The sequence below is a fragment of the Electrona antarctica genome (genome assembly GCF_951216825.1).
Source record: "Electrona antarctica genome assembly, chromosome: 15".
Lineage (NCBI taxonomy): Eukaryota > Metazoa > Chordata > Actinopteri > Myctophiformes > Myctophidae > Electrona > Electrona antarctica.
This window is the reverse complement of record NC_136796.1, coordinates 33,598,838-33,613,529: the sequence shown is the minus strand read 5'-3', so window position 1 is coordinate 33,613,529 and position 14,692 is coordinate 33,598,838. Positions and strand designations below refer to the sequence as shown.

At 47.3% G+C, this 14,692-nt stretch overlaps 1 protein-coding gene across 1 annotated transcript; it reads right to left on the bottom strand.

Moving 5' to 3' along the window:
• Positions 1-1,113: 1,113 nt before the first annotated feature.
• Positions 1,114-1,686, bottom strand: LOC306938162 (CXXC motif containing zinc binding protein-like; the record flags this gene model as incomplete). Its single annotated transcript, XM_079522191.1, has 1 exon — positions 1,114-1,686. One exon carries the CDS (start codon positions 1,684-1,686, stop codon positions 1,204-1,206), a length of 483 nt encoding a protein of 160 aa, XP_079378317.1. The 3' UTR covers positions 1,114-1,203.
• Positions 1,687-14,692: the final 13,006 nt, after the last annotated feature.

Below are 14,692 nucleotides of genomic sequence, written 5' to 3'. Positions count from 1 at the left end.
GATTCCAATCCAGCAGAGCTTTAATATACAACGGTAAAGTCCCAATTGTCCCAATTGCTTTAAAAATAAATACCAATGTTTATTTTGCCTGTCGGCCAAGGAAGGCCAGCCCACTCTGTCATATAGGACGCATTGATGAGGTCTATAAGGTTCAGATGTAAATCGCAGAGCAGAGTGATAAACTGCATCCAAGGGCTTGAGGACAGAAGGAGCAGCTTTTCTATAGATGACATCTCCATAGTCCAATACAGAAAGAAAGACTGCTTCAATAACTCTTTTCCTACTACATGGAATTGGGAAACTAGCTCTGTTCTGGTAGAAAAAGCCACATTTTTGCCTTAGTTTACAGACAAGATTGTCAATATGGTATTTAAATGTAAATTTGTCATCAAGCCATATTCCAAGGTATTTGTATTCAGCAACCCTTTCTATGTTTGATCCAATTGAGGTAGTGATATAAGTTGTTATAATCAATACCATTGGCCCTGGAGAATACCATGAATTTAGTTTTTCCAGCATTTAGTACAAGCTTTAGCTCTCTGAGTGCATCTTGAAGTGCATTAAATGAATGCTGCAAATGATCTGTTGCAAGCTGGACATAATCAGCAATGCAGTAAATAATGGTGTCATCTGCATAGAAATGGGCTTGGCAGCCCATAGAAGCAGCCCATAGAAGCAATGTTATTAATATATAGGGTAAATAGAACAGGGCCCAGGATCGATGCTTGTGGGACACCTTTTAAGATGGGTAAGAACCCTGACTGGTCTCTCCCAGCTTTTACACATTGAGATCTCCCAGCCAGGTAGCTCTGAAAACACTTGCAGGTATTTCCATTAAACCCATTTCTGTGTAAGATAAGAGGAGTGCATAATCCACTGTATCAAAGTCCAGTTAAAACGGGTGCTATGACAACGTATATCATTAGGTTCCCAAGTTGCATCGTTTCCAAGTATGCCGGTGGCTGACTGCGACGGGCACGTACAGGTCTATAGTCTATAAAAAATGCAGCGCAGTATTTTCTTTTATCCATGGCAGAAACTGTCATTTACTATTATATTATATGACATGATTATTGATATCCAATCCTGTTGGCCGAAGCCACTTAGAGTTGAACCACACTGCCTTAGGGCCAGTGAGAAAGTCCATGGATGTTTGGTCACTGACTGCAGGTCCTTGTCCAGTAACTGCATTGTAGGAGGCCGTCAGCACTTGATGAACTTGTGTGTAACCTCATATATCCCCACAGGCTCGCTGACCTTCTCATCATAATCGTTCCAGTCTTTCTCTAGCAAGGTGATCTCAGGAAACAATGTCCCAGAATCTGTTCCTTGTGCAGCAAAGCCAGCCTGAGGCTGGAAGTCAACTGGCTCCAGACCTCGACACTCAAACTGCACTATTGTCTTGAATCTCTCGTTGTCCTCCGCATTGTAAGGCGTGATAGTATCTCCCAGGATATCGATAGAATACTCCCTGGCACAAAGTTTACACTTCTGCACCATGCTGGCACTGCCTCTGCCTCCTTTTAGTGGTGTGCTTTCAGCAAGGGTTAAATATTGCCATTTATTTGGAACTTCCCCACAGTTTCCGCATTTCAGTTTGAGAAACCAGCGGAAATCCTCTCCCAACGGTCGCACATTTGTGATGCTCTCCAGGGTGGCTCTGAACTGCAGCGCAAACTTCACCATTCTGAAGGCTTCTAGTACTGTAATGTGCGTGCCTCATAGATATGTCATAGATGACTGTCATAGATGATGTCACAGGCTGGTCACATAGGACAGTGGTTCTCAATCTCAACCGGGTTGACAAGCAAAGGTGACACCACTTGGAACAGTGTACTAACACTGTGTGTGTTTCTATCCTTCACCCCCTCTGCCACCCAGGTGGAAGAGCGCATCACTGCATGCCTGGCTGACATCTCACAGTGGATGTCCTCCAACCACCTCAAGCTGAACCCAGACAAGACTGAGCTTCTCTTCTTCCCAGCTAAGTCCTGCCCTATGCCGGAGCTAACTATTTCCGTAGACAACGCCCTGGTAACGTCTGTCCCAACAGCCAGGAACCTTGGTGTAGTCCTGGACAGTCAGCTCTCGTTCAAAACTCACATCACAGCTGTCACTCGATCCTGTAGGTTCACACTCTATAACATACGACGAATTAGACCTTTCCTCACCCAGGAATCAGCCCAGCTCCTAATCCAGACAACAGTCTTGTAACTCCCTCCTCACTGGCCTACCGGCATGTGCACTTAAGCCTCTCCAACTGATCCAAAATGCCGCAGCTCGCTTGGTCTTCAACCAGCCAAAATTCTTACATGTCTCCCCCCTGCTCCGCTCCCTGCACTGGCTCCCGGTCGCTGCCCGCACAGAATACAAAACTCTGATGCTGGCATTTAAAGCAACCAAAGGTATGGCTCCCCCATATCTTGCAAGCATGATTGAACCCTACAAACCCTCCCGCGCACTCAGATCAGCCAACGCAGGGAAGCTGGAAGTACCCTCACTAAGAACGCCGGGACAACGCTCAACACGTCCCAAACTCTTCTCCCTTCTGGCCCCAAAACTGTGGAATGCACTTCCCGTTGCAATCAGAACTGCAGCATCACTCCCGATCTTCCGCCGTAGTTTGAAAACCCACCTTTTCAGACTCCACCATGGCCCATAGCACTTACCCTACCGCCTTAGACAGCACTTTTTAGACTTAGATAGCATTTGAAACAGACTTATAGCATGTCATGTAGACAGCACAATAACAGTACAGCATAGTATAATATATATGTATAGTTTATATGTATAGTGTCATTATATAGATATGTTCTAGTTACGTTCTTAGCTTACGAATGTTTCTTGACAAATGCTTTTTATATATGTGATGTATTCCCATGCTTTTTGTTCTTGCTTAATGTAAGTCGCTCTGGATTAAGAGCGTCTGCTAAATGCCTAAATTGTATTGTAAATTGTAACACAGTTAGTACACAGTGTACTAACACAAACATTGAATGCCATTGACAATGAATGGCCAGTTTTGAGTGTTTGTCTAAACACATATTGTGTAAACACAAACAAAACTAAAGTGATGGCGCAAATTGGGATTTGGCCGGAATGAGATGATGTATGATGATACACTTCACACGGGTGTGACTTTTTTTAGCCCCTCCTATATACAGCTTTTGTCCCCACAAGTCTCATATTTGCAAATGACAATGAAAGAAGAAATTTGTATATATGACGTAAATTTGTGGCAACACAAACTTTAAATGCCATTGACAATGAAGGGAAAAATTACGTCATATGTACAAAGCAAAAAAAAACGAGCAAATCAGCTAACACAGGGGTGCCCAACCTTTTTTGACCCAAGATCTACTTTCAAATTTGCCACCAGCCGAGGGCTACCAGCCCAAAATGTACCGTAATAACCCATTCAATATGCACATGACCAACAGAAAATATTAATAGTCATTGTAAGGTCGGAATTACAAGAATGAAAACATTGCAACTTCTCATTTGGGACTCCACATTTATTGAACTCTGCCATACATACTGACAACACATTCATCCAACAGACAACTTGTGTGTTTTTTTTGTGCTCTCAGCACTTTGTATTGACCTGTACTTTTATGCAAATTGTAATATTACATTTTTCCATCAATCAAAAGTCAACAGTCACTGATGTTCAAAGTCTCTCTTTTTTTTGTAGGTTCTTTTTTGTTGTTGTTATTTTAATAATGTCAGTCTACCTTAGTGGGAACGCTGGCACTGGGAAGAGGAGGTTAGTTTCTCAAAGTCTGGGTTGTAGGCGCTGGTTGCAGAACAGATGTACAAGCGAACAACCTGACTGATGCAATGCATAATGCACTTGTAGAGAGGTTGTAGATCTGCTATTTTCGGTAGCAGTGTATTATGGAGGGCTCAAGCTATCCAGCTCGCTTTTTTTTTCTTTTTCCCGAAATCATCTCGTGGTCGACTGGCAATCCTCACGCGGTCGACTGGTTGGGCACCCCTGAGCTAACACATCACATAAATCACATCACATAAATGTATGATGATGTATAATGATAAGAGCGCCCCTCACTTCACTCAGGTGTGATTTATGTTTACCATCCCATGTTTATCCACTCCCTCCTGGGCGGAACTACAGTCACTGTTCTTTTTTAATAAATTTAAATCCAAATTTCACCCACTTCTAGTGGTCAGAGGCCAAAATACCCAATATAAAGGTTGTTCGCAGACACCTGTTTGGGGGTTTAGGAACAGTGAGACTTGTGGACATTGAAAAAACTATTCCCATTAAACAAAGACCATTATCTCTTGAACCAAATGTCGGAGAAATATGTTGCTTGCACCTTTAGAAGCACGTGTTTCAGACCTTTCATTTTAAATAAGCTAACCCTATGGTTAGTAGTGTTACGCAGAGAAATATTACTTTTGGTCACGTTCTGACCATGTGATTGTGGCCTTTGTTGAATTTTCGACAAAGTTGTACAAGTCCATACGAAATCACACTCATGACATCGGATGCGTCTTTGAAAGGCCTTTCTTAGTGTATGTGGTTCAGTGCTATAGTATACTCCAAGCCGGAGAAACAAATACAAAACTAACCCTTTGAAACTTGTAAACATTGCAACTGACAGATCATGCTATGGGTTAACTAGCTTGTGCTGCTCATTAGGCTGCACACCTTCTGTTCATTCCTGATTGCAGGTGTTGCCCCGCCCAACACCTCTATAAAAAGCCTTCCAGTACCACACTCCTGCTTTCTCAAATTCTCACTCAGTCAGTCATGCAGCACAGAACAGCGGCATGTCCTCATTGTCCTCTTACACTCATGTGATTTTTAGTTTAGTAGTTTTTAGTTGAGGAGAGTGGTTAGAATGGTCCTATGTGGGACTTGCCTAGCTCCTCTCCTTTCTTTTCTCTTCCATTTTGGCTGACATATCCAGTCACTTTTAGTTATTTTTCTGATTGACTCCTGAGTTTAAATTCTACTTTAAAATGAGTCATTCTGAATGAAGTGCATGTCATGAGAGTGACTAAGACATCTTTTTCACTCTTCCCAAATTAAATCCATGAAATCTATGTATTAGCATTAGTTTTTTGGTAAACTCACGATTGCAGTGGGGAGTGAATCAGAGCAGTGCCAGGGCTGAGTCACTGGCAGGTGCTTCCAGTTGTCTAATTGTGCTGTCCTGATTCTACCAATGCCTTCAGTATAGTTCTCAAACTTTAGTGCCAAGGATATGTATGGCTGTGGACCCCTAGAGTGGTGGGGTTTTTATAATGTTTTTGATTAAACAAAATTGATAGCCGAAAAACATTGCATGGCCAAATACATTTCCAGAGCACTTCAAACATTCCAGACCTTCAACGGTAAATACTATATAGTTCTCTAGAGCCGAGGAAAGGTCTCTAGAAGAGGAAACCAGAATTTAACACAATGGGGGATCCCATTTGGTGGTAAAAAAGAAAAGAAAAATGTCCGCAGTGGCCACTATATATAAGGCCCTTCAGCAAAATACATTTTGAATTGAATGGCGAATATCCCACTCGCCCACTGTTGCACAGCCTGCCTTTTGTACATCCAGAATCACCTGCCTGCATAGAACTATCTACGGCTACGCCAACAACACTCAAAATAAAACAAATAAAATGTGCCTTATTGGAGGATGCGCATGAACATGCATGGAGGTTCGCCCAGACCTCAAAACTTACTAGGCATAAAACACCCATTTTGCAGCACCTTGGCCTGTTTGCCCTCCATGACGGCCACACAGGAGTTGGTGGTGCCCAGGTCGATCCCAATGACCGTGCCTTTGGGGGCCCCGGACGCATAGGTCCTCCTGGAGAGGGAGTGCATCGTCCAGTTGGAAGCCATTCCTGTGTTGCTTCCTGATGAACGAAGACATGGTTCGTGTGCAGTTCCATGAAGGAAGAAGAGCCTTGTGGCTTCCTGATGAACGAAGACATGGTTCCTGTGCAGTTCCATGAAGGAAGAAGAGCCTTGTGGACGTTTCTAGCGATGGTCAGCATGGTGTCTATGCATAAAAGCAGTGAATATATGAAAGCGATATATCAGCTATATATATGGGTCAATTACTTACTAGGCGTAAAACACCCATTTTGCAGCACCTTGGCCTGTTTGCCCTCCATGACGGCCACACAGGAGTTGGTGGTGCCCAGGTCGATCCCAATGACCGTGCCTTTGGGGGCCCCGGACGCATAGGTCCTCCTGGAGAGGGAGTGCATCGTCCAGTTGGAAGCCATTCCTGTGTGGCTTCCTGATGAACGAAGACATGGTTTGTGTGCAGTTCCATGAAGGAAGAAGAACCTTGTGGCTTCCTGATGAACGAAGACATGGTTCGTGTGCAGTTCCATGAAGGAAGAAGAGCCTTGTGGACGTTTCTAGCGATGGTCAGCATGGTGTCTATGCATAAAAGCAGTGAATATATGAAAGCGATATATCAGCTATATATATGGGTCAATTACTTACTAGGCGTAAAACACCCATTTTGCCTTTTATCTTGTAGACACAATAGACAGCACCTTGGCCTGTTTGCCCTCCATGATGGCCACGCAGGAGTTGGTGGTGCCCAGGTCGATCCCAATGGCCGTGCCTTTGGGGGCCCCGGACGCATAGGTCCTCCTGGAGAGGGCTCTGAGTGCATCATCCAGTTGGAAGCCATTCCTGTGTGGCTTCCTGATGAACGAAGACATGGTTCGTGTGCAGTTCCATGAAGGAAGAAGAGCCTTGTGGACGTTTCTAGCGATGGTCAGCATGGTGTCTATGCATAAAAGCAGTGAATATATGAAAGCGATATATCAGCTATATATATGGGTCAATTACTTACTAGGCGTAAAACAACCATTTTGCAGCACCTTGGCCTGTTTGCCCTCCATGACGGCCACACAGGAGTTGGTGGTGCCCAGGTCGATCCCAATGACCGTGCCTTTGGGGGCCCCGGACGCATAGGTCCTCCTGGAGAGGGAGTGCATCGTCCAGTTGGAAGCCATTCCTGTGTGGCTTCCTGATGAACGAAGACATGGTTCGTGTGCAGATCCATGAAGGAAGAGGAGCCTTGTGGCTTCCTGATGAACGAAGACATGGTTCGTGTGCAGTTCCATGAAGGAAGAAGAGCCTTGTGGACGTTTCTTGCGATGGTCAGCATGGTGTCTATGCATAAAAGCAGTGAATATATGAAAGCGATATATCAGCTATATATATGGGTCAATTACTTACTAGGCGTAAAACACCCATTTTGCAGCACCTTGGCCTGTTTGCCCTCCATGACGGCCACACAGGAGTTGGTGGTGCCCAGGTCGATCCCAATGACCGTGCCTTTGGGGGCCCCGGACGCATAGGTCCTCCTGGAGAGGGAGTGCATCGTCCAGTTGGAAGCCATTCCTGTGTTGCTTCCTGATGAACGAAGACATGGTTCGTGTGCAGTTCCATGAAGGAAGAAGAGCCTTGTGGCTTCCTGATGAACGAAGACATGGTTCCTGTGCAGTTCCATGAAGGAAGAAGAGCCTTGTGGACGTTTCTAGCGATGGTCAGCATGGTGTCTATGCATAAAAGCAGTGAATATATGAAAGCGATATATCAGCTATATATATGGGTCAATTACTTACTAGGCGTAAAACACCCATTTTGCAGCACCTTGGCCTGTTTGCCCTCCATGACGGCCACACAGGAGTTGGTGGTGCCCAGGTCGATCCCAATGACCGTGCCTTTGGGGGCCCCGGACGCATAGGTCCTCCTGGAGAGGGAGTGCATCGTCCAGTTGGAAGCCATTCCTGTGTGGCTTCCTGATGAACGAAGACATGGTTTGTGTGCAGTTCCATGAAGGAAGAAGAACCTTGTGGCTTCCTGATGAACGAAGACATGGTTCGTGTGCAGTTCCATGAAGGAAGAAGAGCCTTGTGGACGTTTCTAGCGATGGTCAGCATGGTGTCTATGCATAAAAGCAGTGAATATATGAAAGCGATATATCAGCTATATATATGGGTCAATTACTTACTAGGCGTAAAACACCCATTTTGCCTTTTATCTTGTAGACACAATAGACAGCACCTTGGCCTGTTTGCCCTCCATGATGGCCACGCAGGAGTTGGTGGTGCCCAGGTCGATCCCAATGGCCGTGCCTTTGGGGGCCCCGGACGCATAGGTCCTCCTGGAGAGGGCTCTGAGTGCATCATCCAGTTGGAAGCCATTCCTGTGTGGCTTCCTGATGAACGAAGACATGGTTCGTGTGCAGTTCCATGAAGGAAGAAGAGCCTTGTGGACGTTTCTAGCGATGGTCAGCATGGTGTCTATGCATAAAAGCAGTGAATATATGAAAGCGATATATCAGCTATATATATGGGTCAATTACTTACTAGGCGTAAAACAACCATTTTGCAGCACCTTGGCCTGTTTGCCCTCCATGACGGCCACACAGGAGTTGGTGGTGCCCAGGTCGATCCCAATGACCGTGCCTTTGGGGGCCCCGGACGCATAGGTCCTCCTGGAGAGGGAGTGCATCGTCCAGTTGGAAGCCATTCCTGTGTGGCTTCCTGATGAACGAAGACATGGTTCGTGTGCAGTTCCATGAAGGAAGAGGAGCCTTGTGGCTTCCTGATGAACGAAGACATGGTTCGTGTGCAGTTCCATGAAGGAAGAAGAGCCTTGTGGACGTTTCTAGCGATGGTCAGCATGGTGTCTATGCATAAAAGCAGTGAATATATGAAAGCGATATATCAGCTATATATATGGGTCAATTACTTACTAGGCGTAAAACACCCATTTTGCAGCACCTTGGCCTGTTTGCCCTCCATGACGGCCACACAGGAGTTGGTGGTGCCCAGGTCGATCCCAATGACCGTGCCTTTGGGGGCCCCGGACGCATAGGTCCTCCTGGAGAGGGAGTGCATCGTCCAGTTGGAAGCCATTCCTGTGTTGCTTCCTGATGAACGAAGACATGGTTCGTGTGCAGTTCCATGAAGGAAGAAGAGCCTTGTGGCTTCCTGATGAACGAAGACATGGTTCCTGTGCAGTTCCATGAAGGAAGAAGAGCCTTGTGGACGTTTCTAGCGATGGTCAGCATGGTGTCTATGCATAAAAGCAGTGAATATATGAAAGCGATATATCAGCTATATATATGGGTCAATTACTTACTAGGCGTAAAACACCCATTTTGCAGCACCTTGGCCTGTTTGCCCTCCATGACGGCCACACAGGAGTTGGTGGTGCCCAGGTCGATCCCAATGACCGTGCCTTTGGGGGCCCCGGACGCATAGGTCCTCCTGGAGAGGGAGTGCATCGTCCAGTTGGAAGCCATTCCTGTGTGGCTTCCTGATGAACGAAGACATGGTTTGTGTGCAGTTCCATGAAGGAAGAAGAACCTTGTGGCTTCCTGATGAACGAAGACATGGTTCGTGTGCAGTTCCATGAAGGAAGAAGAGCCTTGTGGACGTTTCTAGCGATGGTCAGCATGGTGTCTATGCATAAAAGCAGTGAATATATGAAAGCGATATATCAGCTATATATATGGGTCAATTACTTACTAGGCGTAAAACACCCATTTTGCCTTTTATCTTGTAGACACAATAGACAGCACCTTGGCCTGTTTGCCCTCCATGATGGCCACGCAGGAGTTGGTGGTGCCCAGGTCGATCCCAATGGCCGTGCCTTTGGGGGCCCCGGACGCATAGGTCCTCCTGGAGAGGGCTCTGAGTGCATCATCCAGTTGGAAGCCATTCCTGTGTGGCTTCCTGATGAACGAAGACATGGTTCGTGTGCAGTTCCATGAAGGAAGAAGAGCCTTGTGGACGTTTCTAGCGATGGTCAGCATGGTGTCTATGCATAAAAGCAGTGAATATATGAAAGCGATATATCAGCTATATATATGGGTCAATTACTTACTAGGCGTAAAACAACCATTTTGCAGCACCTTGGCCTGTTTGCCCTCCATGACGGCCACACAGGAGTTGGTGGTGCCCAGGTCGATCCCAATGACCGTGCCTTTGGGGGCCCCGGACGCATAGGTCCTCCTGGAGAGGGAGTGCATCGTCCAGTTGGAAGCCATTCCTGTGTGGCTTCCTGATGAACGAAGACATGGTTCGTGTGCAGATCCATGAAGGAAGAGGAGCCTTGTGGCTTCCTGATGAACGAAGACATGGTTCGTGTGCAGTTCCATGAAGGAAGAAGAGCCTTGTGGACGTTTCTTGCGATGGTCAGCATGGTGTCTATGCATAAAAGCAGTGAATATATGAAAGCGATATATCAGCTATATATATGGGTCAATTACTTACTAGGCGTAAAACACCCATTTTGCAGCACCTTGGCCTGTTTGCCCTCCATGACGGCCACACAGGAGTTGGTGGTGCCCAGGTCGATCCCAATGACCGTGCCTTTGGGGGCCCCGGACGCATAGGTCCTCCTGGAGAGGGAGTGCATCGTCCAGTTGGAAGCCATTCCTGTGTTGCTTCCTGATGAACGAAGACATGGTTCGTGTGCAGTTCCATGAAGGAAGAAGAGCCTTGTGGCTTCCTGATGAACGAAGACATGGTTCCTGTGCAGTTCCATGAAGGAAGAAGAGCCTTGTGGACGTTTCTAGCGATGGTCAGCATGGTGTCTATGCATAAAAGCAGTGAATATATGAAAGCGATATATCAGCTATATATATGGGTCAATTACTTACTAGGCGTAAAACACCCATTTTGCAGCACCTTGGCCTGTTTGCCCTCCATGACGGCCACACAGGAGTTGGTGGTGCCCAGGTCGATCCCAATGACCGTGCCTTTGGGGGCCCCGGACGCATAGGTCCTCCTGGAGAGGGAGTGCATCGTCCAGTTGGAAGCCATTCCTGTGTGGCTTCCTGATGAACGAAGACATGGTTTGTGTGCAGTTCCATGAAGGAAGAAGAACCTTGTGGCTTCCTGATGAACGAAGACATGGTTCGTGTGCAGTTCCATGAAGGAAGAAGAGCCTTGTGGACGTTTCTAGCGATGGTCAGCATGGTGTCTATGCATAAAAGCAGTGAATATATGAAAGCGATATATCAGCTATATATATGGGTCAATTACTTACTAGGCGTAAAACACCCATTTTGCCTTTTATCTTGTAGACACAATAGACAGCACCTTGGCCTGTTTGCCCTCCATGATGGCCACGCAGGAGTTGGTGGTGCCCAGGTCGATCCCAATGGCCGTGCCTTTGGGGGCCCCGGACGCATAGGTCCTCCTGGAGAGGGCTCTGAGTGCATCATCCAGTTGGAAGCCATTCCTGTGTGGCTTCCTGATGAACGAAGACATGGTTCGTGTGCAGTTCCATGAAGGAAGAAGAGCCTTGTGGACGTTTCTAGCGATGGTCAGCATGGTGTCTATGCATAAAAGCAGTGAATATATGAAAGCGATATATCAGCTATATATATGGGTCAATTACTTACTAGGCGTAAAACAACCATTTTGCAGCACCTTGGCCTGTTTGCCCTCCATGACGGCCACACAGGAGTTGGTGGTGCCCAGGTCGATCCCAATGACCGTGCCTTTGGGGGCCCCGGACGCATAGGTCCTCCTGGAGAGGGAGTGCATCGTCCAGTTGGAAGCCATTCCTGTGTGGCTTCCTGATGAACGAAGACATGGTTCGTGTGCAGTTCCATGAAGGAAGAGGAGCCTTGTGGCTTCCTGATGAACGAAGACATGGTTCGTGTGCAGTTCCATGAAGGAAGAAGAGCCTTGTGGACGTTTCTAGCGATGGTCAGCATGGTGTCTATGCATAAAAGCAGTGAATATATGAAAGCGATATATCAGCTATATATATGGGTCAATTACTTACTAGGCGTAAAACACCCATTTTGCAGCACCTTGGCCTGTTTGCCCTCCATGACGGCCACACAGGAGTTGGTGGTGCCCAGGTCGATCCCAATGACCGTGCCTTTGGGGGCCCCGGACGCATAGGTCCTCCTGGAGAGGGAGTGCATCGTCCAGTTGGAAGCCATTCCTGTGTTGCTTCCTGATGAACGAAGACATGGTTCGTGTGCAGTTCCATGAAGGAAGAAGAGCCTTGTGGCTTCCTGATGAACGAAGACATGGTTCCTGTGCAGTTCCATGAAGGAAGAAGAGCCTTGTGGACGTTTCTAGCGATGGTCAGCATGGTGTCTATCCATAAAAGCAGTGAATATATGAAAGCGATATATCAGCTATATATATGGGTCAATTACTTACTAGGCGTAAAACACCCATTTTGCAGCACCTTGGCCTGTTTGCCCTCCATGACGGCCACACAGGAGTTGGTGGTGCCCAGGTCGATCCCAATGACCGTGCCTTTGGGGGCCCCGGACGCATAGGTCCTCCTGGAGAGGGAGTGCATCGTCCAGTTGGAAGCCATTCCTGTGTGGCTTCCTGATGAACGAAGACATGGTTTGTGTGCAGTTCCATGAAGGAAGAAGAACCTTGTGGCTTCCTGATGAACGAAGACATGGTTCGTGTGCAGTTCCATGAAGGAAGAAGAGCCTTGTGGACGTTTCTAGCGATGGTCAGCATGGTGTCTATGCATAAAAGCAGTGAATATATGAAAGCGATATATCAGCTATATCAGCATGGTGTCTATGCATAAAAGCAGTGAATATATGAAAGCGATATATCAGCTATATATATGGGTCAATTACTTACTAGGCGTAAAACACCCATTTTGCCTTTTATCTTGTAGACACAATAGACAGCACCTTGGCCTGTTTGCCCTCCATGATGGCCACGCAGGAGTTGGTGGTGCCCAGGTCGATCCCAATGGCCGTGCCTTTGGGGGCCCCGGACGCATAGGTCCTCCTGGAGAGGGCTCTGAGTGCATCATCCAGTTGGAAGCCATTCCTGTGTGGCTTCCTGATGAACGAAGACATGGTTCGTGTGCAGTTCCATGAAGGAAGAAGAGCCTTGTGGACGTTTCTAGCGATGGTCAGCATGGTGTCTATGCATAAAAGCAGTGAATATATGAAAGCGATATATCAGCTATATATATGGGTCAATTACTTACTAGGCGTAAAACAACCATTTTGCAGCACCTTGGCCTGTTTGCCCTCCATGACGGCCACACAGGAGTTGGTGGTGCCCAGGTCGATCCCAATGACCGTGCCTTTGGGGGCCCCGGACGCATAGGTCCTCCTGGAGAGGGAGTGCATCGTCCAGTTGGAAGCCATTCCTGTGTGGCTTCCTGATGAACGAAGACATGGTTCGTGTGCAGTTCCATGAAGGAAGAGGAGCCTTGTGGCTTCCTGATGAACGAAGACATGGTTCGTGTGCAGTTCCATGAAGGAAGAAGAGCCTTGTGGACGTTTCTAGCGATGGTCAGCATGGTGTCTATGCATAAAAGCAGTGAATATATGAAAGCGATATATCAGCTATATATATGGGTCAATTACTTACTAGGCGTAAAACACCCATTTTGCAGCACCTTGGCCTGTTTGCCCTCCATGACGGCCACACAGGAGTTGGTGGTGCCCAGGTCGATCCCAATGACCGTGCCTTTGGGGGCCCCGGACGCATAGGTCCTCCTGGAGAGGGAGTGCATCGTCCAGTTGGAAGCCATTCCTGTGTTGCTTCCTGATGAACGAAGACATGGTTCGTGTGCAGTTCCATGAAGGAAGAAGAGCCTTGTGGCTTCCTGATGAACGAAGACATGGTTCCTGTGCAGTTCCATGAAGGAAGAAGAGCCTTGTGGACGTTTCTAGCGATGGTCAGCATGGTGTCTATGCATAAAAGCAGTGAATATATGAAAGCGATATATCAGCTATATATATGGGTCAATTACTTACTAGGCGTAAAACACCCATTTTGCAGCACCTTGGCCTGTTTGCCCTCCATGACGGCCACACAGGAGTTGGTGGTGCCCAGGTCGATCCCAATGACCGTGCCTTTGGGGGCCCCGGACGCATAGGTCCTCCTGGAGAGGGAGTGCATCGTCCAGTTGGAAGCCATTCCTGTGTGGCTTCCTGATGAACGAAGACATGGTTCGTGTGCAGTTCCATGAAGGAAGAAGAGCCTTGTGGACGTTTCTAGCGATGGTCAGCATGGTGTCTATGCATAAAAGCAGTGAATATATGAAAGCGATATATCAGCTATATATATGGGTCAATTACTTACTAGGCGTAAAACACCCATTTTGCCTTTTATCTTGTAGACACAATAGACAGCACCTTGGCCTGTTTGCCCTCCATGATGGCCACGCAGGAGTTGGTGGTGCCCAGGTCGATCCCAATGGCCGTGCCTTTGGGGGCCCCGGACGCATAGGTCCTCCTGGAGAGGGCTCTGAGTGCATCATCCAGTTGGAAGCCATTCCTGTGTGGCTTCCTGATGAACGAAGACATGGTTCGTGTGCAGTTCCATGAAGGAAGAAGAGCCTTGTGGACGTTTCTAGCGATGGTCAGCATGGTGTCTATGCATAAAAGCAGTGAATATATGAAAGCGATATATCAGCTATATATATGGGTCAATTACTTACTAGGCGTAAAACACCCATTTTGCAGCACCTTGGCCTGTTTGCCCTCCATGACGGCCACACAGGAGTTGGTGGTGCCCAGGTCGATCCCAATGACCGTGCCTTTGGGGGCCCCGGACGCATAGGTCCTCCTGGAGAGGGAGTGCATCGTCCAGTTGGAAGCCATTCCTGTGTTGCTTCCTGATGAACGAAGACATGGTTCGTGTGCAGTTCCATGAAGGAAGAAGAGCC